This window comes from Gallus gallus, chromosome 12, assembly GCF_016699485.2.
Source record: "Gallus gallus isolate bGalGal1 chromosome 12, bGalGal1.mat.broiler.GRCg7b, whole genome shotgun sequence".
NCBI classification, from domain to species: Eukaryota; Metazoa; Chordata; class Aves; order Galliformes; family Phasianidae; genus Gallus; species Gallus gallus.
The window spans coordinates 17,144,767-17,169,219 of record NC_052543.1 but is presented as its reverse complement, the minus strand read 5'-3'; the positions used below and the strand labels follow the sequence as shown (position 1 = coordinate 17,169,219).

At 44.3% G+C, this 24,453-nt stretch overlaps 1 protein-coding gene across 2 annotated transcripts in view; it reads left to right on the top strand.

The window, feature by feature from the left end:
- Window positions 1-970: 970 nt before the first annotated feature.
- CNTN3 (contactin 3) overlaps window positions 971-24,453 on the top strand; it is a 90,477-nt gene continuing 66,994 nt past the window's right edge. The window contains exons 1-2 of one of the 2 annotated variants that reach the window (XM_015293225.4): window positions 971-1,017; window positions 21,893-22,026. In XM_015293225.4, the coding sequence (XP_015148711.2) occupies window positions 21,972-22,026 (55 nt within the window). In that variant the 5' untranslated portion in view covers window positions 971-1,017; window positions 21,893-21,971. Of the gene's footprint in view, window positions 1,275-21,892; window positions 22,027-24,453 lie in introns of both variants that reach the window. The other variant, XM_414433.7, reaches the window with a different exon arrangement.

Here is a 24,453-nt window from a genome sequence, read left to right as displayed (position 1 = left end):
TTCTGGGCAAAAGCACAAGGTGGATTTTGAGACATAGGATGGAGTTTCCATGCTTCAGGTCCTCAGCTGCCTGGTAGCAACAGACTGAGCTCCTGCTCTGCGCCAAAACAGAGCTGAACCATATTAGTCTGCATCTCAGTGCTCAGCCCGTGAATGGGGAGCTCATTAGATCACAGTTATTCCATCACCTCTATGAGTCCTGTGTGGTTGCGCTCTGCCAATTAGAAACGTCTCATAGTTTTTCAGAGATAATTAATTTTTTCGACATCCCTTTCTCAGAGCAGTGCCACATTTCATTACAGAAGCGATTGCATTTCAGTGTCGGACAGCCCTTAATTACAGATGCAGACATTCACAGAAAGGTAACGATGGTCTCCTCCGGTTCTCGCAGTGCATGGGAGCCCAGAAGCCACGCCAGCAGTTGGCGCCTTCCACGAAATAGAGATGAGGGGGAAGGAGGGGCAGCGAGTGCCTCATTGCACCGCGTGCCCCACTGCGCAGGGACGGCACCGTGCATCGCCCTGCGCGGGGATCCTGGAAGGTAGCGGGATTTTGGGAAACTCGCTGCTGGCCGTTGCAAGGGGCTTACGGGAGTTCTGCTCAGCTTCATTGCAGCTGCGCATCTCTAACAGCGCGATCACCCGGAGCCAGGCTCAAGAAAACGTCCACCCGGCTCCTGCACGGAGACCGACGTGCACCTTTGTGTCCGGGCTACCTGCCCAGAAATCAGACCAAGTTGTTATCGAAGCTCAACACGCGCCGCCTCCACGGCCCGGCCTCGCGCTGCCCCTCGTGCTTCGCCCCCCTCCCCGCCTCGCGCTGCCCCGCCCGCCCCTCCCGCAGCCGCCGCTCCCCCGGGCTCTGCCCGCCTGGCGGCCCCGGGCACGGCGGCGGCAGCGCGTGTGGGCGGGCAGCTCGCGCCGATCCCGCCCCGCGCCTGGAGCTCGGCGCTCCCCGCTCCAGAAGAAGCGTCGGGCGCTGCGGGAGCCGCAGGATTACGGCGGGGCCTCTCGGCGGGTGCGTGGCTTCGCGTTCGGGCTGCGGGCAGAGCGGGAGGGCGGCTGGGTCCGAGAGAGTCGGTCCGGAGGCAGCGGGGCGCCTCGTTGGCTCGGCACGGCGGCGGGGACCCGGCCGCGGTCGTGCGGCTGTCGGCGGCGGCTCCGGGGTTATTCGCTCCGTTTACGGACGAGGAAAGCAGAAGCGGCGGCGCGGGCGCTCGGTGCGTGCCCGGGATCTCTCGCTGCCCGCCGGCTGCGGCCGCCCTTCCCAGCACGGTACGTCCCCATCCCGCGCGGCTCGCTGCGTTCTCGCACGTTTTATTTCGGAGATGTCCCGGGGCGCTGCGTGCGGCTCTTCCCGAGCGCCGCCCGAAGTTTGGAGCGGTTCTGCCTTAGGGGCTGTGCTCTCCGGCTTTGCTTTTGCAGGTAACGGTCTGAAATTCAGCGAGAGCGCGCGCGCTGCTTCTCCTCCTGTCTGGCGTCGGTGTGCGAGCCGGCAGCCCCGCTCTGCTTTTGCATCGCGGGGGGCCGCTCCGTTCCGCTGAATTCTGCCCAGAACTTTTCCAGCGGGCGCAGGAGGGGCTGCACGCGCTGCTCCGCTCCCGTCCCTGCAGCAGCAGCAGCAGCACGCGGCTCCGCGCTGCCACCCCGTGCCGCTCCCCGCCGTGCCGCCCCGCCGCCGCCCGCTGCTCCTCGGGAGCGCTCCGCGTGGCTCGCGGCGTTCGGGGTGCTGAGCAGCGCGAGGTGACCTTGTTGCTGCTTAGCGAGGTGCCCGGCTCCGATTAACCCAAATCCGAAAGCCGACAGCCCTTTTCGGATGACAAACGAGGCAGCCCCAGCCTCGGATGCGGGCTGCTTGATCGGGATTGCTGTGCTAATGGCATTGCCGCTAATGTGTGCATATCATACCGATCTTAGAGTGCTTGTTTGACGCGAGAGGAAATATCACGGGTCCGGGAGCAGCAAACTCTTTAAACTATTGACTGATGCATTTTGCACGAGGAACTTGAACTCGCTGGAGCTGCACGCTGGGTTTGCCCAGAGATGCACTCGTTGCTGCTTTAAACATCTGTGGGAAGTTGTGAACAAAATATTGAAACGAGGAGGGGGAATGCTGGGCTGGCTGTAAGTGTCTCAGCCCTCCGTGGGGTTATACCTGGCAAGTTGGCAAGAGACTTTCCAAGGTAAGCTATGGCGTTTGTGAGAGGATTTAAGGGAAAATGGTGCAGTAAACGCGTGTGGCTCTTAGCGGAGCGCTGCCGATCTGATGTCAGGACTGCGGTTTGAAGGTGCGTTGTGCTGCAAAGCTCTGCGAGCCCCGTACAACTCCCCCGCTCATCAGTCACCTGCGGGCTCCGTAGGGTTTCTGCTTCTCTGCGTTCTCGGTCCTAGCGCTGCCTTATGCTGGGAACAAGCCGGGCTGAGCCGAGGGCATTGCAGCAAACAGCGGTGTAGCGCTGCTGTGGGTGCTGAGGGCTGCCGGATGGCACTGCCGCCCGTTCCTGGGGGACTGTCGCTCCCTGAGCTGAGCGCTGGGGTGGAGCTGCTCCGTGCAGCTGCGTGCTGTTGGGGCGGTGCGGTGGGACGATCGCTGTGTTTCTGGCTCTGTACGCACAGCGCGTGGCCGTGCGGTCCCGGGGCTGCACACCCGCGCCTGGGGGCTGCGGGGCCCGCAGAGCACCTCGTTGGTGTTGGTGGAGAGCAAGCCGTGTAGGTGTGAGCAGCATCTAAATACGTTGTGGCTATCTCCTGTAATGCTTCTGCAAGGGCTTGTCCCCCAGGCACACACTGGAGAGTATTTGTGCAAGTGGAAGTTTTGTTTTCATGGAGCAGAACTCACTGTGTTTCATACGTTCTGGTGGCAGTGCTGTCATGGGAAGCTCCCATGCTTTGGATTGAATTTTAGGTGTTCTTTTTCTTTGTGGTAGAAGTTGATTCTAGAAGAGCCATAAGCCCATAGTCCTGTATCAGCGTAGTTGGTTATTACGTGTTAGGTGCTATCCACAAACGTGGTTTTCCACTATTCTGAACCAATGAGAAATGTGGTGTGTTGCTGTTATCAGTGAGGAGCCAGAAAGCCTGCTGAGAGAGGGGAGGAATCATCAGTCCTGAGGAATGGCTGCACTGAGTGTGCTTCTTGGGAATGGGGAAGACCTTGGATGAATTAATTCCGAGACGCACTGGAAGTTGGGAAAAATGTGTTGTCTGGTCATCTGCCGAGTTTCTTTTTGTCTATTTTAATTTTTAGCCTTCCTGGTGCTGACTTTGGCACCTGGGTCTGTCATGTTCTGATAACAAATATGTTATCTTCTGGTTCTTATCTAGAAATTAACATGATATTACAGTCATGTCAGATGCAAACGTGAATGCGTTCAAGCTGAGTACTACTAAAATTACAGGTGTCTGTACAGGGTGGCTTCTTCAAGAGTCTGTTGTGATGAACGCATAGCTTAAAGTCACGTCGTACATGGGTGATGCCAAGATGGATTAAATGTCAAAGTACTCTGAAAGCAACTTTTGTTTAAAGAAGTTTAGAAGCGTACTCTTTTTGTTCCTCAGGGTGGTTTCCATGGCACCCTCAACCCCTGGAAATGAAGGGGCAGAAGACTCACTTTGGTGCTCGTGCTGTGAATGGTTGTGGTGTTGCTGCTGTCCTTAATGAAGCAGGAAGTCTTTTTCTAGCTCTTGTTTGCAGATCTACAGCTTAAATTCCTGTCAGAGGCAGCCTCTTGCAGCCAAAACAGGGACAGATCAGTCACTGATTTTGCCAATTAAAAACAATTAAAATGCAGAAGCATGAACTTGATAGAGCTGCAGTCTTCTCTAATGCTAACGTCTTCACCTTTGATTTAGTGAAGCTGTTCAGAGTCACAGCCCCACTTCTTGATGCGGAATTGAGTATCCAGATTTTATAGCATGTGGTGTAGGAGAATGCATTGGAGGAGGAATTTAATGAATCATTGGCGATGCTTTGTCATGTGCCTTAACTCAGGAAAGGATTAGAGAGAGGCTGCAGGACTGCATGGAGTGAGATACATTTCTGTTTAAAGATCTTGATTTGGTGCTTGGGCAGCCGCGTCTCTCTCATGTCCATTGAAATAGATGAAAATCAGCCCCAAGCTGGTGGGTGGTGTTGGATGGCCTTTGCAGCGGGTGTTCTAGGAGGGTTTGGGTAACAAAAGTGGAGGGGAAAAATATTTGACTGCAGTTGTAGAATCATTAACAGTCAGAAAGACCACTGGGATCATCTAATCCAACTGCCAGCCCATCTCCAAGTCAATTAAAATTTGCTATCTGTGGATTTTCAGTGTGTTGCATAATAGGAAGAGAAGAGGTCCTGAAACAGACTGAAGGGAAGGGGCAGAAGTTCAGAAATGTTTCCAGGTTCTTAGTCTTCTTCTTGGTTGAACAAAGAAAGAGAGGTGCTGGTTTGGAGTAATGTGGATGGTTGGTCCTTTTAGCATAAAGCTAAAAAGTACCTGTTGAAATTTAGTCTGAGAAAAGGTTGATTAAAATTGAGCTCCTAATGTATATAGCAGTGGCTTCATTTGGAACAGCTGTTGATTTTACGCTCTTGAAGAAGCACTTTTTAATGTATTAAAGTAAAATATTATTCTTCAAAATCAGTGAGAGCTTTCATCTTGCAGAGCTGATGGGTTTTTTTTTTTTCCTAGCTATCACTTTTAAGTAATGGTCTCTTGAAGAATAAATAAATGGATCAATGTAAGGAATAATTAGCTGGCAGGGCTGCTGTGTTTCCAGCTGAGTGACGCAGCGGTTGCTGCTGCTGAAGTGCTCAGCGCTGACCCAGGTCCCATGTGAAACCTGCTTGTGCTCTCTGGGGAAACTTATCTGGTGAGAACGGATGGCATTTGTCTATTTTAGTGTTTTGAAAATCCTGCATGTAGGAAATGCTCTGTTTGCAGTGTCTGCCTTCGTGTGAAGCACAAAGCATTTAAAAGATGAGTGGTGGAACTACCAACGTGGTGAGCCCGCAGGAAACAAGTCTGAATGGAGTTGTGAGCTTCAGAGAAGAGAAGGGAAAGAACAGGAGCAGGCTTGGCTGGGAGGTGCTCCTTGATTGGCCTTTTGTAGTGTACTAAGTAAGGACAGAATGGAGTGTTCCTCATATGCTTGTACTGCAAGCTTCGCCATGGGTGAGCGGTTGTGATGGGCTGAGTGCAGGCGTGAGGATCTCCTTGAGGGGAAAAGCATAGTGTTCATTTAAAAACCAGCTGTTCCTGTCTTTAGTGTACTGACTTGTATGTACATACAGTGTTTTTTTCCCTCTTGCTCTGCTGAAATGTCAGTGCCATGTTTGCAGTTTGGGGAGTGTGTTTCAGTTCAGTAGGCCTTGGCAGTTCCAAGCAGTGCTGTCACTCAATGTACTTGGGTCTGTTATGAAATTTAAAATATAATAAATTACAGCTATTTGTAGCTATAGACCTGTATTTGGAGTAAATTGGTGGGGAAAATCAACTATTTTTCCACAGCCTGACTTAATGTAAGGCATGGCCAGTGTCCCTCTTGCTCGTGCTGAGGTCAGAACAATCATTTTCAGCCTTTTGCACTGCTTGACTACATAAGGAGCAATGCAGTCTAATCCAATCCAGAGCAGGTCAGTGAATGATAAATGTAGTTTAGCTTACAAGCATACTGATGTTCACAGTTCATTTACAGAAAAATCATGCATCTCTGCTTCTGAAGACTCTCCATTTGTTAAAATCAGCTTCTCTTGGAATTCACACTACAACATGAGATGAAAGAAACCGCGTTAATGGCATATTATTGTGGAAATATTTTACGTGTAAAAACTGGGATATCAGACTGCTGTGATTCATGTAGAAGCCATAATTACTGAATCTAACCAAGTATTTTAATTTTGTCCTGGCTTAAGTAAGGTTTATGCAAATATCTAAATGTGCCTTTTTCCCCACTGATCCTTTCAGTTAGATTGGTCAAATGGGCTGCACGTATACCTGTGGGAAGAAGGTCTTGTCTTTGCTACCCGTTACTTTAGAGGGCATCACGGAAAGAATGGTTGGAGCGATGATGGAAGAGAGCTGCTGGCCACGGAGTGAGCCCTGGTGGGCCTGGGCTGTGTGTGGGGTGCAGGGCAGCAGTGCTGCCTGGGCAGTGGGGCTGTGCTGTGGTGTAACCTGCATCTGCAGAAAAATGTGTCTTTATGTCCAAAGTTTGTGATTTAAAAAACACCAGTATTTACTACAATAGCCATTTTCTTCATTAAATAGTAACTTTTTTTGTCACTTACCGTTAAAAGTACAGTGCAGGTCAGCATATGTGCAAATGACTGGTAGGAGAGCTGTCCTCAGTTATTTAACGTGTCAGCCAAACGTGTTGATGTAGATTGTAAATGATAATAAAAAGAAAAGGCTGTGCATGCATGTATCTTTTACTAGGGTAATTTGTAAAGCACAGGATTCTGCTAAGTCAGTGCCTGACCACCAGCAGCTCCTCCATGGGAGTGTGCTGTGCTCCTGGGATGTGCTTCTGGATAGCGATTGCTCTGACATCTGCTCTTAAAACTGTATAAACAAAGCTGTATAGAAGCCTAGCAAGCAAGCTGCAAGTGATCAAGAGTTATTAGCATGTTCTCTCTTCTGTGTGCACACAGAGTCTTTCCCTTCCGTCATTAAGGTTAGCAGAAGACCCTTTCTTTTTAAGTTCAGAATTTCATGTCTGGACTTTGCGGACTTCTTTCAGTTCTGCAAATGCTGTGCAAAAAAATCCTTTGCATATTAGCATTTTATAAAATGTTTTGAGTTAAAACATATATAATCTTTAGAGTTATTGCACTGACTTTTCTGTCTGCAGTCAACTTTTTGTTGCAGGAATCTCTTATCATTTCTTACAGTAAGACCAGAGGGTATATTTAAATAGTTTCAAATAATTGCTGCAATTGATACACTATTTTAAAACAGCATGATTTATAAATGTAATGGTATGAGTAGTGTGGGATGATGATTATACAGATAATTATTGCATGTTATCAAAGCACTGAGGGTTTGAAGGTGGGATTTTTTTCCCTGGTGTTTCCACAGTTACTGCAGAGATGTGTGTTAAGTCTTCTCCACAGCTCCTGCTGGCAGCTGCTCTGACCATGTGTTTGTTCCCAGGCACTCTGGCCATCCGTGGGCCCTGTGACACAGCCCCACGTGGCAGCCCTGCTGCAGGCAGGTGGGATCTCAAGGCTGCGGTGAGCGTATTTCTTCTTGCTGTAAAGCAGTTAAATCGTATTACACCATTTTCTGTTATTTCCTACCTAGCAGAACATTGGGCTTTCTTAGAACAGCTTCATTAGAAAGTTCAGGGTGATATTGTTTATTTCCATTCATCCAGGTGATGGTGTTCAGGGCTTTGTTCCAATAACGCCGTGGCTGTTTAGTCTCTCCATCCTTTCCTTTCCATCCTTTCTCCTATACTGTAGTCCTTTGGAATGCCAAAGGAAAGGACAGTTGCAGAGAAACCAGAAATGCATTGGAGGAACAGCTGGTGCTCTTCATTTCTTCTGGTGCTGCCAACCGTGCTCATGAGAAGGACGGGCGAAGGGCACGAGGACAGGAGGAGGCTGCTGCCGTGAGTGCTGTGCTTTGCCACAACCTTCAGGCTTCATCCCTCAGCACCAGAACAGAAGGAGCCCCTGGCCCGTAGCTTGGGAGCCAGGTGCCCATCTCAAGACATATCTGCTTGTGTGGAACTGGGACTGTAGGTAAAGAGAAGAGCTGAGTTTTTGCTGGAATGGCTCTTCTCATTGCTATGGTGTACTGTTTTTGGTTTTGTTTTTCTTCTACAGTGGGTTATGTACCTGAATAGTTGGTACTATTTCCACTGCTCCCATTCTGAATTGTAAATACCTGTCCTTGAAATGCCTATGAAACTGTTAAGCCCTAACAGTGTCTCTGTCACATGAATCTGGGCTTCATTCGTTTCACTGGTCCATACAGTGCAATGGTTAATGGTATCAGTTAAGTTCTCTTTAACCTTGGGATTTGAGAATAGAGTGCCTTACAGTTATTAAAAGGCAAGCTTTGCATTGAAAATTTGTACTACATCATAGGGGAATTTATTTCAACATTGATTGATTGGAGTTAAAACAAGCGAGCAGCCTTGCTGCCTTTGAGAGATGCCTGTTAAGTGCTGGGTTCGAGCAGTGCTGCTGGCTTCTGGACCATTCAGGTCTGCATCTGGCTTTTTAGGAAAACTCCTAATGTTTTTGTACATGAGCTGGCATTCATTATATATTAGTGCTGGCTCCAACCCTTTCCTTTCCATCTGTCCTAATTTTTGCTCATGTTGACTAAATACATTGAGTGTGTGTTTTTTGACTGAAGATGAATGTATGAAAATGAGTATCTGCTTTGGATAGTCCACATTGAAAGGATAGACTCTGTAATTTTTCCTCTCTTCTTTATTATGAGATTACATGTGAATATGCAAATTGGTTAGCATAAGAACTCCTACAGAGTAATGGGTGTAATTTATTTGGGGTTTCCAAGTGTTCTCGTGTAGCTGCCTTTCCAATGAAGCAGAAGCTGCAGGATGCAGGGAATTGAAGCTTTCCCTGGGAATGCTGGTCAGGCTGGTAGGAGAATATAAATGTTGGGTTTTCTCTTCCAAGTGTCTTTTCCAACCTCTGGGTCTTGTGAACTGGACTACTGCTTAATGGCTTAAATCAATGGCAAATGCTGCTGAGCAATACTGCTGCAAACTTTAATGGAAGCAAAAGCTGTTTAGCTGTTCTGTAAGTCAGATTAGCAGAGGTATAAAGTCAGTCCTTTTGAGATGTACTGGAAAGCTGGTGCTTTTCTCTTAAAGGCTGCTAGGAATAAGTTGGTCAACAGAGAGCATTGGGAAGGGAATGAGCAGCCAAGCCAGAAGGTGGATTTCTACCTTGATCCCTCCTGTGGCTGTTCCCCACTTATGACCAGAAATACTTGCCTTGGTAGTTAATGGGTGGATTAACTGTTAGATAGAAAGTCAGATTTTATGGAAGTTCTCCTAAAGGCTTTTCACAGTACCATCTGTGCTTAATAATGCTGTTCCTTCCTTTTTTTCTGTTGCCAACATCTTTCTAGTTTGCATCACTGAAAACCTCTAAATGGGCCAAATAGTTTGGGATCTTCAGGGGGGTGATTTGTAAATTGCTCCAGTCCCTCTCTTCAAGTAGATGTGCTTGTTGGATGGGCTGGATGTTGACTGGAATGGATAACTGCCTGCTGCTGTAAGTTTGGGGTGTGACCAGGGTAGCATTTGCTACTTAAAAATGAGATCCTGTGTATTAACTGAAATATTAACTGTGTATTACTGAAACATGCAAAACTGTGGGAAATGTGCAGGTTGGATAAATGTTTATCATTTGGTCTGTAGAACAACACTTAGTACAGACTACTTGAAACACATCCCATTACCTGGCTTCCCTGCCATGGAGGGGCAGTGCTGCGGAGATGCTGAGGCTCCCTGCTGAATGTCCCCTGGGATTTCTTATTTTTTTCCTTTTGAGTGAAAACCTGAAAGCATTAAAATGGAGAAGTGCTTCTTTGATTCTTTGCTTGAGGAAAGTGAATTGATTTGGTTTTTTTTTTTTTTATCTGTTCTGTAACCTGATTTGAAACAGACAAACTAAACCAACTTTAACAGAGAGGGCTTTTATGTTTATCAGCCATATGCCATACTTTTTATGCATCAGTCTCTGGCGCTCACATCTTATCTTTAGGATTTTTATTTTTTTTTTTTACCTCTCTTCTGTTAATTCTGAGGCAAGCTGCTGAGGTCAGGTGGTTGCAGATGATGTTTTCATATGAAAAAGGGGATGGGGAAGAGGTCACAGTAGAAATGAGAGTTTTAGATACAAATTTGCAGAATTCATGAGCTGAGGCTGAGTTGTAGAGTTTTTAACAATCTCAAGCAACAGAAGACATAAGTTTTTAAGTTCCTTTTATGCGCAGTCATTGCTTTGCTGGGTGAAAAGCAGTTTTCTATGGTTTTTTTCTTTTTCTTTTTTTTTCTTTTTTTTTTCTTTTTTTTTTTTTTTTTTTTTGGATAATAGCTAGGAAACAGCTAAGGAAGATGAAAGGATTGAGTAACATTCTATAACCCTTGAATTTGACCTGCATCAGCCCCGTGTCTGCTCATGCCAGGTGCAGGTGGAGCCAGCTGTGCAGTTGGAGGAGCATTGGTGTGGCTGAAGCCTCGGTTCAGTGAATGCTGGGGAGAGCAGAGCTCTGGTTGATAAGGCTCGTGGTGCTTCGTGTGGGGTCTCCAGCTGCATAGTCCATAGCATCTGCTTGGGCATTTAAGCTTACATTTTTAAGCAACATGCACCTCCCCTGAATAAAGATTTATTGATCGGGTAGAGATGTTCTGTGTACTCATTAGGTTTGCGTGCGCATCATTAGTGGCATACGAATAGCCTCTATTTGTATGCTGAGTGTTTTCCACCAGAGAAGGTATTTGCTTTGTTGCTCTTATCGTTAAAGATTTTATTATTCATACCACTGTCATAGTAATGAAAAGGTCACATGGACACATTGGATGTGACCAAATGACTTTGTGAGCTCCTGATGAAGACAGCCCTTCCTTTAGGGGCAGGTTGGATGTTGGCCAGCCCAGCCCAGGCAGTGCGCTCTATTGGCCTTCTGGCAAGGTGGCAGGAGGCAGCTGCTCACTACAACGCCTGCCTCCTGCTTGGACACTTACTGTTCTGCCTTATTTCCTGGTATTGACAAAGCAATCATTAATTTAGCCACTCCCGAGACAAAAGCTAACATAAAAGCTAATTATTTGCCTTTTCCCCTTCTCCCCACCCCTCCATTTGAGGTCTGCTATGTTCCTCATTACTGCTCCTTGTCTCATGTCTTTGTTATTCTACAGAGTTCTGTTGAGATTGTGGTGGGAAGAAGTGCTGACACCTTTCAAAGAACTGGCTGAGGATTTGTGGAATGGAGTACAATTACTGAAGTAGTTGCATGTACCCATTGGTTTTCCTTTCATATCTTTAGCTTCATTTGCTTATGCATCTTCCAGCTCATCAGTTTCTCACTAGAATTGTAACTGTTGGACTTTAAATTTCGTGTTGACCATCTCTGCTGTTGTATTGCTAGAGAAAATACGGATCTGTATAGTTCCAACGAAGAGCTGTGTTTCTAGTGCTTCCAATGATGTGGTCTAGTCTGCTTGAGAATCCTTATTCCTTGGTAAGCTTGAAGTGCAAACAGAGAGTTGCAGTACTTAACTGTGCTGTTTCTGTGGGGCTGTTACATGGTTACAAGTACAATCAAGGCTTCCTTCCCTCTTCTCTGGAGAACAAAATAATGTTGTGACTCTTGCTTGGTACTTTGTTTCATAGGAAGTTCTTCTGTACTGTGTAACTGTGGTTGGTGACCCCATGCTGCACTGTGTATTTCATCGCCCACTGGCACTCGTGCACTGGAAAGCCCTCTGCACATCTGTTCTTCAGCACTGCTGGCTTTGACCTTGTCCTGCCCCAAGAACATTTTTGGACAGGATCCACTGTGGGCTGGCGTTCATCTGAAAACAAACCAAATAGTTTATCAGAAGTCCATTCTCTGCCTAAAATACTTGCAGTATTTATACTTGTGTTGTTTCTACAAGCATTTCCAGGTGACTGTGAAGCCGTTGCTTCTTAGGCTCTGTGTGGAAAATGCAAAACAATCTCATTTGTAGTCCAAGAAACCAGGCTTGTTGTGCAGATACCAATTTTGTAAGAGGGAAACATCAAGGAGAACAAATATAGCACCTGTCTCCTCTACTGGTCTGGATCTAAGTGCTAGTGGGTATATGCAAAGATATTTTTTCCCCTCCTTTCTTTCTGTAGGGCAGAATAACAATATTTGGGAGGCATTGTCCCACATGTAACTTGGAAGCTGTGTTGGTATCGCTGAATGTACTTCAGAGGTGGGAAAGTTGCATAAGCTCCTTATCTGAAGCTAAGCAGCTTAAGGTAGCAGCAAAGCTCCACCACCTCGTGTTTCCTGCCTTGAAGCGATTTTAGCATAAAGTCATCTCCTTTTTGAGCATCTGAACATCTCAAGTCCATAGGTTTGGATAACACGCATAATTAGCTGCTCGTGCCTGCCTGTTTTCCTGTCAGAACAGAAAGCTCCCTGACTTTTGGCATAGCGATGATTTAAAAAAAAACATCAACAAAACATGCAAAAAGGTATGGGAAGTAGTATGGGAGGTACTAAACACACCAGATGAGATTTAACCTGAAACTTACACCAGTTCTGTTTCATTCTGACATGGTCACTGTTCTTCAGCACAGAGTAGGTGTGGGTTCTGAGTCCTCCCATCCCCTTTACTCACCACCAGTGTCCTGCTTGTGGTCTGATGGCAGAGCACTGCTGCTCCCTGACACCTCTCCCACTGTAGCAGGATGAGAGTTGTATGTAGGCTTCAAGCATAGAAATCGCCGATAGACGTATGTGTACTCTGTCTGAACTTGTTTCAAAAATGAGTTATTCCTTGGTTGTTGTATTTCAGATTTTTTATTTTTTTAAAAGTAATGGACAAATCACAAGCGTAATAATTGCTTTGCTTTATGTAATACAAACCTAAGAACAGCAGTGGAGGCTGGAGATTTTGTGTCATGCTGCTGCTTACCCCTTGGTTCCCTTCAGCAGTCAGCTGAGGGAAAATTCTCCAGTTCCATCTGATTCTCAGAGAAGGTGGAAGTGTGTCAGTCCGGGGCTTAACACAGCAGAGTTAGCTGCCTGCACTTTTAATTAGAATTTCATGCATACTCTAAATTCATAAGGACCCACGTCCCCTTCTGGCTCACTCTTCCTTTCCAGAAGCCTCAACAACTTGTTCACCAAGGCTGGGTATGATAGCAATGAGCATATCCCACTCGGATTAATTTATGGCTGTACTTCTTGAGAAGTAGTAGTATTGCATAGCGATTTGAAGTAACTAAATGGCACCCCGGAAAATAAATCTTTTCAAATACAGACAGTTCTGTTTTAAGAACTCCGGACACTTCTGTGTAAAAGCTGTTATTTCTAGAAGCAAAATTGCAGCGAGACTTTATCATCAATTGCCAAAGTTCTGTTAGGGTGTTCTTCCCCCCTGCTGTTAAATGTATGTAGATCCAATTAATATAAGAATATGAAAAAAGACCTGAAAGCTTGCCTTAGTACTAGGCCTGGAGAACTTCTGTATTCCTTTTGTGTCAGTTGAATTTAATGATCTTGTTGGTCAGAAAAAGGCTTCTAAAGCCTTTGAAGAACTAAAATTGCTTTTTATGATTTGGAAACATGAGCATCGTAGACATGGTTTCAAATAATTTTGCACAAGGCTTTTCTTAGAGCAGCTTATGCCTCATGTTCTTGCTTTAATAATACCTCATCAGAGCCATAATCTGTTCTGACGCACAAGTGTTGTTAAAATATATATAAACAATTTCCACTCAGTGCCTTAAATGAAAGGTGGTAGTGAATCTTGTGAAAGGGAGTAAAGAAGCTTGCCTGCTGGGGAAGCGCTGAGCTTTCTAGTTCAGTGCATTTATTAGTTCTTAAAGAGTTATGAATTCAGTTTGAGGTCATTCTGGAAAGGCACTTTCTCTTGGTCTGCAGTACACGATTAATAGCAAGGGCAGTGCCAAGTACATTAAGACACAAAGTGAACCTTGGAGGTCCAGAAGAAAATAGCATCTTGTGGCATCAGGAACTTGTTGCTGCTTCCCTGTTAGATGCTGTGGAAAGGAATGTTTCTTCTCTGGGTAGAAAAAGTAAAGTAATGTTTGAGAATCAGGAAAAATGTAAGCTTTTTAGTAAGAAAAGCATTGAGTTTTGTTTGAGCGTAGGTATTTTGTAACTGCATGTCCAACTTGTTTGGGCAACCATGAATGATTGCAGAACAAGATTTATAATTGAGATGAAATAGAACTCCTGAACCTGAAAAATTAGATGTGGAGTGTTCAGATTCCATGCTCTCTGTCTCTTTGGCCTTTCCATGGATTTGTTTTCCTACCAGGGCATTTTGTATCCAATTACTCTTAATGCTTTACAAAGCAATTAACCTCCCTCTCCCGTCTTCTCCTCCTCCTTCGGTTACTCTGTCAGCCAGAGATTTCCTGATTTGGATGTAGTTCCTTAGTCAGGAAATTGATCTTTCAGTACATCACATGTTCTTAAGTTCATCACCGCTGAATGTTATCTCTGTATGTTCCGTTGAGCTCTCTGCTCCTTACAGGAGGTGTTTTTTTAACCAAAGCTGACAAACTTACCCAGCAGAGCCACTGCAGTCTTTATCACATCTAACCTTGTGCTGGTATTTAAGGAGATCCTGTTAAGTAATTCACACACTGCTTTTGTCAGCCCTTTATTTATTTTTTTAACATATAAGTGAAGTCGTCTTACCTGAGACGGATAAAAGAGATGCTTTGCAGTCTAACATTTACTACTGCTCCTTTTGGCTGTTGACCAAACATGGTTACCGTCGGAGTGTTGGCTGGGCAGGGACGTGTCCAGAATAGTGCTGTGTAGGGGGCAAAAAAGAGAATGAGGAGTGGAGAGGGGAGTATTCTATTTAAGTAAAACAATAATAATGAAGTACCATATTCTACAGTCTTAATAGTAACCATGCCATGGTTTCGTTCTGTTATGGAGTGCACTATCAGCTTCAAGCTAATCAGCCTTAGTAACCTACTGAGCACCTAGGAGTGCTTTGTCTTATTCTGCAGTGGGTGACATTCTACCTGTTTGTACAGTTTAAGTGTGTTTTCCCTGTTAGAATCTCATTTTGGGTTTACTATCTGTCACAAATCTGAAATTTGGCTGAAATGCAGTACACAAATTTTCAGGCAATATCTCATATTTTCTCTTAAAAAAAAAAGCACAAAAATGCATAAAAATACTTAAGAACTTTATTTCTACTCGTACAAGAGGAAGTCTCAAACTGAATTACTTTTAAAGTGAAACTTCATAGACATCAGTGCAGATTAAGCTGCCTAGGTCTCAAATAAGAAATGGGGAGCTGGAGGAAGGAACTGAAACGGGTTCAGATAGAACCATTCAGCCATGACTTTGAGCTTTTCTTTCCTTTCATATCAGTGCTCTATCCTGCAGGGGATTATTTTCTTGCATGTGACTTTGAGTGTGATAATCACAGACTGAGATTAAGGGTACCTGAGGCAATATCTCCTGGAGCTCAGTTCCGTGCTGAAATTGGTGAATTCTTCCATCAAACTCCTCTGCTCCCAGGCTATAGGTATTTTTAAAGAAAAGACTAGATTGCATATGAAATGTATGTGGATATATATGTGTGTGTGTATACGTTTTTTCATAAAACATAGAATTTTTATTTATATCCTCTTTGCCTATAATACATAAGGCTTTATGTATTATAAGGGGTATTATAGGGGGTGAGTTTAGGAAATGCTTGGAATGTTTTTGCAGGTGCTTGAGACTGCTCTGCTATTGCTCTCTGCTATTTGTTTCCTTCCTGGATGCCTTGGTTTGGGAAGGTGGAAGTGCCTGAATTCCAGTTCCTAGCATCTGAAGCATCTCAGGAGGGTAGGAAGAACATTGTCCTGTGCTGTGCCTCTCTGTATGTACTGCATCCCATCAGGGTGCTGTAGGGAGCCCTGACCATTGCCCTTTGGGATCTCTGGGCAGCTGCCAGCAGCACTGGGTAGTGGTGCAGTCTGGGGTGTGATGAGAGGTACATATAAACTTCATTCAGGTCAAGGAGTATCAGATAATGAAATCAGTACATGCTGGGGGAAGCAGTGAGTTATATTTTGGTAACCATGCAGGATAAGATAAACTTCTAAAATAATGATTTGTATGAGATAGAACCAAAGATATTTTGGAAGAAATGCTGTATTACTTCCACCTCACCAGGCAGTATCCTCTGTAATACAAAGGCTACTTGTATTTTTGAAGCCTGAAGTACTGGCTCATTGGCAGCATCATTAGCATCCCAAGGCTCACAGTGCTGGAGGTCAGCAAGAGCTCTGGAGAAGTTACAGTTAGCTTTTGGCAATGGCTGAATGTGGAAAAAAATACATATGTTTAAAGTTTAATAACACTTTTGGGGTTTCATTTCAAACTTCTCTTTGTGCTGAATAGACACGATTCCTCATTACTGTAGGTTGAGAACTTTTACAAAGAAATTTCAGCCTGAAAGTCTTGATACACTAAAAATGCCCTCCTGCCTGCATAAAGTGGAGGTATACTTTTGGTACCAATGATAGCATTTTACTTGGAAACTCAAAGTGAGTTTGATGGTGAGTGGAGACCATGGAAAGCCTGTGTGAACACTGCAGCAAACCTCCAAGTGTGGTCCTCACAGCTCCATGGCCAGCATGAGGCAGCAAGGCCAGAATCTGAGTTTATATCAGCAGCATGCATGTTTGAAACCACGTGTCTTAGCTGATTCCTGTGCATTTAAGACTGTCATAGAGTAGGGCACATATAAGTCTGAATAACTGCTATTTCATCTGTGAGTAGAGGTCTTTCTGTTGCCACTCTACATCTTCTGTTAACTCAAATACCATGGAAAGAAAATGTCAGATATTTGTTCTTAATGTCTCTGATTAAACTGGTCGATTACATGCCATTTCATGAAATGTGCAGCTTCAGCTGACTTGCTGGACAAAAAAAAGGTGATATCAAGATAAGGTTGAAGGTCCTGGGAGTGAACTGTGCAAATGTGCTTTCTCTTGTCATCCCAGAATTGGTAAATATGACTCTTTTTTTCTTCAGTATTATATTTTTTGATCTGGAAAGATTAACTTGCTATCAGTATACGACTTTCACTGTACCACCACAAAAATAGATAAACCAGGCTTGAATGATAGTAACTAAGCACATTGTCAAACTTGATTTTACTCTGTTCACAATAACAGTGTTCCACGTGAGTTGGGAATGGAATTAATATTGCTTATAATGACTTACTAATTTTAATTTTTATCACATAATTGATTTAATTGAAATAGTTGAAAAAGATTCTGATAAACGTTCCCCTGTACTTAGGGAAAAGAATGCAAAGCTGGTTCCTTTGTAAAGCTTTCCCATAGGTGTACCAAAGTTGATCGAAGTAGGCAGTCCCTGCAGGTGGTCGAACTGTGTGCAAAGCAAAGACCTCTGGCTGGGTTTGAAGAGGCTCTCAAATTGCTGGCTCAGAGGCTAATGTGCAGAGCTGTAGAAGCTAGTGGTCTTAAAATAGTGTAGGTTTCCTGAGGAATTTTAAGATAAATTACATTCCCTAATTATTTATTTTGCGAGTTTTCTGCTTTTATTTACATGAAATAACTGCCTGTAGTAAAAGGCTCAGCTGAGTTCTGTTCTGTGGTGCTTACAGCTCTGTAGGTGCTGGGTTCAGTAAGTGCTGGCATATCCAGAGAAAACCTCCATGACAAGAAGAATACGTGAGGTAGACGTGCACTGTGATGCTGTCTGTGGAGAGATGAGTGTACAGTGAGAGAGGGCATCCAGTTATTACAAGTATTCTTTGTTCCACTGGGAAAAGGAAGGGCTAGAAAAAGCATAGGGCCAGGGAAGATGCTCTGTAAACCAGACCCATCCGTGCGGTCACTGTATCCATAGAGGTCTCTGCTTGTATAAAGTACGAAGGGTATGTGGTCAGGTAAAGCAGGGGACTGCAACTGGAAGAGTCGATAAATAGAGTAAGGTAAGAAGTTGTGGTAAAACTCTCTGCAGAACGGTTGCTGCTACTTTTCCTCTAAGCTTTCGTAAATTCATTTTGTTAGCAATGTCTGCAGTGCTTTTAATTAAGTCTCTGCTAATGACGCACTGCAGATAGCTTTAATCCTACCTAGGGCTTGTTAATAGTGGAGTTCCTCTTAAAACTTTCCTGCTCATCTTTCTTTCTATTCTTACAGCCCAGCTTCATCAGGATGATTTGTCTATTGCTGATATCCCTATAGGGACAGGGAAGCTGAGTAAGAGCCACAGGCAGCCTAACAACTGCTACGAGCCTGCAAAGGCTGCTCGCTAATGAGTGGTGCTCCCATCGTGGAACCAAGATCTAATGAGCCCCCAAAGGAGCCGGGCCGATCACGGTTTTCCTTGGAGCACCGTTTTAAACTTTTCTTTGGAACAAGCCATTGTACTGCTTAGTAGGGGCTTTAAAGGTATTTTGTCGTGCTTCTTAGCTTTTAATTGGTTAATTCTTATGTATCTAGAGTCTAATTCAGGTGTTTTAGATGGATTTGTTCATGGTGCCAGTAGTGGCTTGATAGCACTTGTACTGTATCTCAGGTTTTCAAAGCCTTGCCATCCTCAACATGAAGTTACTCAGAATCACTAAAACTAATGTGGTGTGGAATAAAGAATGTGAAAGGAGGAATAATCTTGAACAGCAAGTGCTCTCATAGTGAGATCTGCTGAGCTGCTGGATAGCCTTCATGGTGTTCCATAGGGTGAGGCACTGCTCAGCAGGCTGCCACCAAAATACAGCAGCAGGTTATTGTGAGCTGGCATTGATCTTGCTTATCCTTTCAAATACTCACATTGCATGATGCTGTCACTTTCATAAATGGTCTTCATAGAAGATCCCCTTCATAGAATCATAGAATGGCTTGGGTTGGAAGGGACCTCAAGGGTCATCAAACTCCAACCCCCTGCCACAGGCATGGCTTCCAACCTCCGCATTTAATACTAGACATTGTGAAGCAGAGAAATACAAGGAATGAACTCTAGATCTTCAACTGCAGATAGAAGCTCCAGTGAATTTCAACATAGAGATTGCCATTGATTGGAGATTGGATGAGATCTGCTTTAAGTTACAATTTCCACATATGTTTGGCACTTTTGTCTCAAGTTTGTCTCAGCAGAATGATCCCAGAGCTGTGGGCTACCTTGGTGTCAAAGGAAAGCCTACGGAACAGGGCTATCACAGGAAGACTAGCTTGATAAATTATGTACAAATGGAGGACTTTCATAGTGGGTTTTATTGTATTTCCTTTGTGTTTTAAAAAGACCAAAAATGTTGAATCTTTGAATCTCTGAGTTTTTCACTGTGTGGTAAATACACCCTTACTTTTCCATGGCTTCAACACTTTCATCCATCACTGGTTCTTGTCAGTCTTAGAATGTGAGCTACAAGAGGTAGAGACTTGATTAAATGATATGGAAGATTGAGAGCCCACCACGTGGATATTTTTCATTGACACAGAGTGTACTGGCTGATTTTTGCCAGCAGTGATTGCATTTTGAGGGAAATGAGAAATGGATCTTTTCAATTATTATTATTATTTTTGAAACGATGTGGCTACTTGAAATTGCTGAGGGATAATTCACATTAATCTGTGCCTCTCGTTTGTGTGATGCTGTGTGGGGATGACTTTAACTAGAATGTTAATCTCATCATTTATCAAGATGAAATTTCTTTTTTTCTTGTCAAAGGTTACAAATTCTTCCTGCTCCAAGTTTATACTGGGCTTCTCAAACAGGTCTGAGAAGTTCCAATACGGTATGTAAATAAAAATCCCCCCTTTGGAGAACTGCTGCTTTTTGACTGCTGTACTCAGGGGTATAAGAATTGAGGTCACTGCATAAGATTACTGACTCCTGAACCTCTTCCAGACTTTGTTTCTCCCAGACATGCTTGTCCATCAGTTGCTATACTAAGTGATATGTAAGTATGTAGGTTTTGAAAAGCTAATCTTGAAGGAGGGAAAGTTGAAACTTTCTGTGTATGTCTGGGCTTTCATCTTGTGCCATCTGTTTGGCTGGTCATGTTTTCTTGTTATTCTGCAGTTGAACTTGTGAGAACTTGTTTGTCTCTGAAGGACAAGCAAACATACAATGAGGAAGCCTGTTATTTTTTTTCTGGTGTGTTTGCACCCCTTTCCTGGCTTTGCATTCTTGATGTTTTGAAGTAGTCAGCTTCTCACAAAACCAGTGCTCTTATAGGAGGAAAGTTTCTCATTTTCCAAAATAGGGATTTACAGATTTCCTCTGCATGTTGTTTTGGTAGCAGAACCAAACGTTCAGATGCTGAAGCTGCTGCTTACTTTTATCCTTCTGGATGATCACATACAGCGTGCCAAAGCTCTGCAGAGGTGATTGAAGTCCTGTTAATTCCAAAAGCACCAAAATGCCTTTGTGGAGGCCAAATGTGCTGCAGCTCTGTACCTGTTGACCCCAGGGCATGTTGGATAAGGAACAGAGCTTCCTGTGGAAAGCCCTCAGCAAACATGCAGTGCAGTTGGAGCCCAGCAGCTTATGCTAGCTACTGCTTCATCAGTATATCACAGTGTCATTGTGCGGTACTTATTAATTCCAGTCAATAAATTATAGAGGATGCTGCAGAAACAACATGCAAAACACAGCAGTCCTGAGGCTTCCTAGCCCTGATGCTTTGGGATTTCTTTTTGAACTTAGTTCTGGGTTGTGTAAGGTACTTCTTTTTCAGCAGATCATGGCCATTTCTTTGGTTGTCATGAGAAAAGGAGGGTGTGAGGTAACCTCTCTTGTCACACAAGTGCTTCAGAGTTTTGGCTTTAGCACAGAAGAAAAGGAAAAAGCATGTTCGTGTCACACAGCTGTCACTAGAGTGAAACCTGAGCAAAGCCAGGTCCCGGGGGTCGCATCTGCTGGAGGATGCTTCAAGCCAAGTCAGTCCCTTTCAGCCACTGCTCGTTCTGCATGCAGCCTGTCTGCTGTGTGCACTTCTCTACGTGCTGTCAAACGTGTCCCCAGTATGAAGTGGGCAGGGGGTGGTGTTGGGCAGTATGAGAACCACTGTTCCTCATGCTGTGATGCTATGGATGGGGGTGGGGAGGATGCTGTCCTCAGCTGAGGGGATCCTCTGTGTGATTTCCTTTCTGGGGGTGCTCAGCTTGAAACTGAAACACTACATTCACAGGAGTATGAGAAGATTTTAGCTGTAATGTGAAACACGCTGGAGAGAAAAACAAACAAAATGTGTTCAGACTTTGTGGATTGGCACCTTGAAATTAATGGTTGTCTTTTTTGCCCTTAATATTTCAGTGCGTTGATCCATCAGCTCAGTGCTAGGGGGAGTGATGTTATGTAGTCTCATCTGTGTGCTGCAGAGCCTCCAGCTCTGCCCATTCACTGTTCTTATGGAAAAAAAGTGATACTGTGGAAGTGATGCACACAGTGTAAAGGCCACAGTTGTCACACAAGTTTTAAAAATGTATTGCACAGCTTGTGTAGGAAAAAAATGAAAGTAAAACAAGAACGGTGTGCCCCAGCACATAGACCTTGGCAAATCCTTTGTCGTTTAGCCAAGTAACAAAGGTAGAAATGGAAGCTAACAAATTATTTCACAGCTTATCATTGCACCTGATGCGCTTCAGTGCCACATGCTGAGATTCTATTTTTTTTATTCTATTTTGAAATTATTTTTGGTTGCTGCATCTTCCTCTTCTGACTTCTGCAATACTGTTAGGTACATCGAGTACAGGTCTGGAATAGTAAAACAGTAAGAGAAGGGGAGAGTGGATGCGGCTTCAATGAAATTGGTTACTGCATGTGTTCAGGTTGTTGTTAAGTGTGGTGTATACAAAGCAAGGAGGACGAAAGCTGTTCTTTAACAGCTGTTTGACTTCCAACCGCTGTACTCTGTGTGTGATTGCACCTCATGTATTCTCTCTCCCTTTAAAACTCTATTTCTTACAAATAAATGGATGTGGGCAACTAGAAAATCAGTGTGCCTGTCAGCTGTGCTCCTGCTGGATTACCTAATTTGTGACACTCTGTATCCATCCAGCATACTTCTCTTTGGAGTTCAGTCTCAGGAAAACTGAGGCACTGCAGAGCATCTGTCCATTTTCTATTTGTTAAATCTTGCATTTACAATGAAGGCAGTTCTTAAATTTGAAGTCATGATCATCGTTGTGTTTGTTCTTTTAACAGGTTAAACCTTGCACATGGAAGACTAAATGTGCGGTTCACCTGGGACAGAACCAAAGTTACTGAATTGAGGCAACTGAAGATGATGCTGCTGTGGAAACAGCTGTTCCTGGTGTCACTCGTTGGCTGTCTTGGAGGTATCAAACTACAGCACTGCATGCTAAACAATGATTTCAAATACTAAGAGTGAATGAATTAAAATAACTTCTCAGAAGTTACTAAACAGAACCCCGCTTTCAAAGCCAGAAGAAGATATTTGATAACATTAAAGATGCCATTAGTGATACATGCATGGTGGATACAGTGATGTAATAACTGCAGTATGTGTTTCTGTTTAACTGGAGACTTTAAATTCTTGCCGTTGCTGGGGATGATTGCTACAGCTTTTGTCAAAGCTTCATTTACTGTAGAATGGGTCTATTTGTGAGGAGCACTGCTGTTATCACTGCACCAATCAGCAGTTCAGAGGTTTGCTTTCCCACTCTGCCAGACAATACCCCTCTAGTTCTCAGTGCTGGGAAGCTGTGCTGCCTTCTAGGTCTCCTTATGCCCCGTTGTCTCATTTGGGACGTTGCTCTGTAGCTTCCTGAGGTCACTGCTCAGAGCAGCAGGAGATGTCCCAGACTACTGTTCGTGGTTGTTCAGCACATGCTCTGCTTGCCCATCCCTAATGATGCCATTGTGTGTGCGAGAGGGAAGGAGGAGGTCCCTATGCTGTCCTCAGTGGTGATTTGTGCTGGTGATTTCTGTGCACGATGGCACCATCAGGGTTGTGAAGAGCAGGCATAGCTGATGGAGCCCGAATTACCAAGATGCATGTTCCTCAGTAAGTCAATGCCATGTTGGTGATTTTATTTCCTGTAATGGTACCACTTTTCCCGAATGAGGGAAGCCTTTTGTCACTGTAAGTCATCTGATTTGATAAAGGTCTGGGAAGTTCTTGAGCATGCAATGCAAACAGAAAGAAATTTCCTCTTGGTGCATCTCTCTGTTGCATAGAAGGGGCTGGCTGTGGGACTGGAGGATAGACTGGAAAGCAACGATAGATGCTGTCAGAAATCTTGAGCTGATGGGTTTGTTCCTTGGGGGGTTTTCTCCCTGTGAATGTGATTACACCTGTTCTTCATCAGGCCTCTGTGGAAGGTTGCTCTGAAGAGTGAGCTGAACTGGCTGTTTGAAGCTGAAGGTGTTTGGGGTGATCTGAGAGGAGGGAGGATAGTATGTATGTGTGTGCTTTAATTGAAACAAGGAAATTATGCTCAAAACATGAAGTAGTTCATCATGTGAACTATAGTCAGGGTCTGTTGTGAGCAGTTGCGTGTTTCTTTGCAACAATTTCAGTGAGGGGATGGAGAGGGTCTGCAGTGAGGTGGGCAGACCATGGTGGCATAGCGGAGTGCTGCACAGCCCCTGTTCTCACCTCTCCCCCATCTATTCCTGTGCCCTGTGCTCATGTTTTGGCTGCCATCAGTAAGAGTGGTTCCCATTTTGAACACAAGTGAGAAAGATTTGCAGATTTTATCCTTATATGAGGGCTCAGAGGGCCAGAACTGGCTTCACAATGTAGCATACCTCCCTGTAATCCGAAAGGTACTAATCTGGCCTCTATCACTTTTTCTCAGAAAAATAAAATTTCAGGAGACTTAAAGATGGGATTTTTTTTCTTTTGCTACTACTTCCTAGTTTGTTTTCTGGAAGAGATATTGGATGTTTCTGACATTGAAACAGTCTTATGAGATTTGCACAGAGTTACTGTTTAAAATTGAAGGGTTTTGCTTAACTCTCCTTTGAACTGCTTTCCCCGTGTCTGTATGTCCAGTGCTGTGCTAAGCAAAGATGTGGTTCCCTCTGAGCCCAAGACAGGGAGGGAGAGAGTAGCAGGGGGTTGTTTCTCTACAGGTCTATGGGCACTGTTTTATGGCATTGCTCTGTGCCACTTGTTCTTCCTGCTCTTCTGCTTTAGCAGTGAATGCATGCGGCAGCAGTCCTGCTCCAGGACAGAAAGTGAGGTTGTGAACAACCTGAGTTAGCTAAAAAGTGCAGCTGTACTGGCCAAGATTGGGCCTCCCCTTGGGCTGCATCTGGAAATACTTCAAGTTAAAATTGTGTGCGCAGACTTGGAGCAATTGGAAGGATGAACGTCTGCTTTCTGGGGTGCCTACTGCTATGTGTTAGGTATCACTGGGAGATTACTTGTAAGGCCAATGAGCCACTCCAGCATCTGAATTAGCACAATTTGACACTGTAAATGTCAGCAAAGCAGTTTGGTTTTGTAGAATATATGCATGCATTTCTGAATCTTAGATGCAGCTTTGGAGTTTTGCTAACTGCTCAGTACAGTCACTATAAAATGAAGATATGTGATTTGTTAGTTAGAATATAGACTAAGCCAAAAGAAATTTCAAGTAATTAGCTGATGTAAGGAAGGATCTGGGGCGTGAGGCTAGAACAACAAATAGAATCTGAAGATTAAAACAAATTAGCTATCTAAATATTATTTTAAGTGTAATCTTGCTGGTTTTGACCTGCTAGGCATTGGTTTTTGCTAGGTTTACAGTACAGTT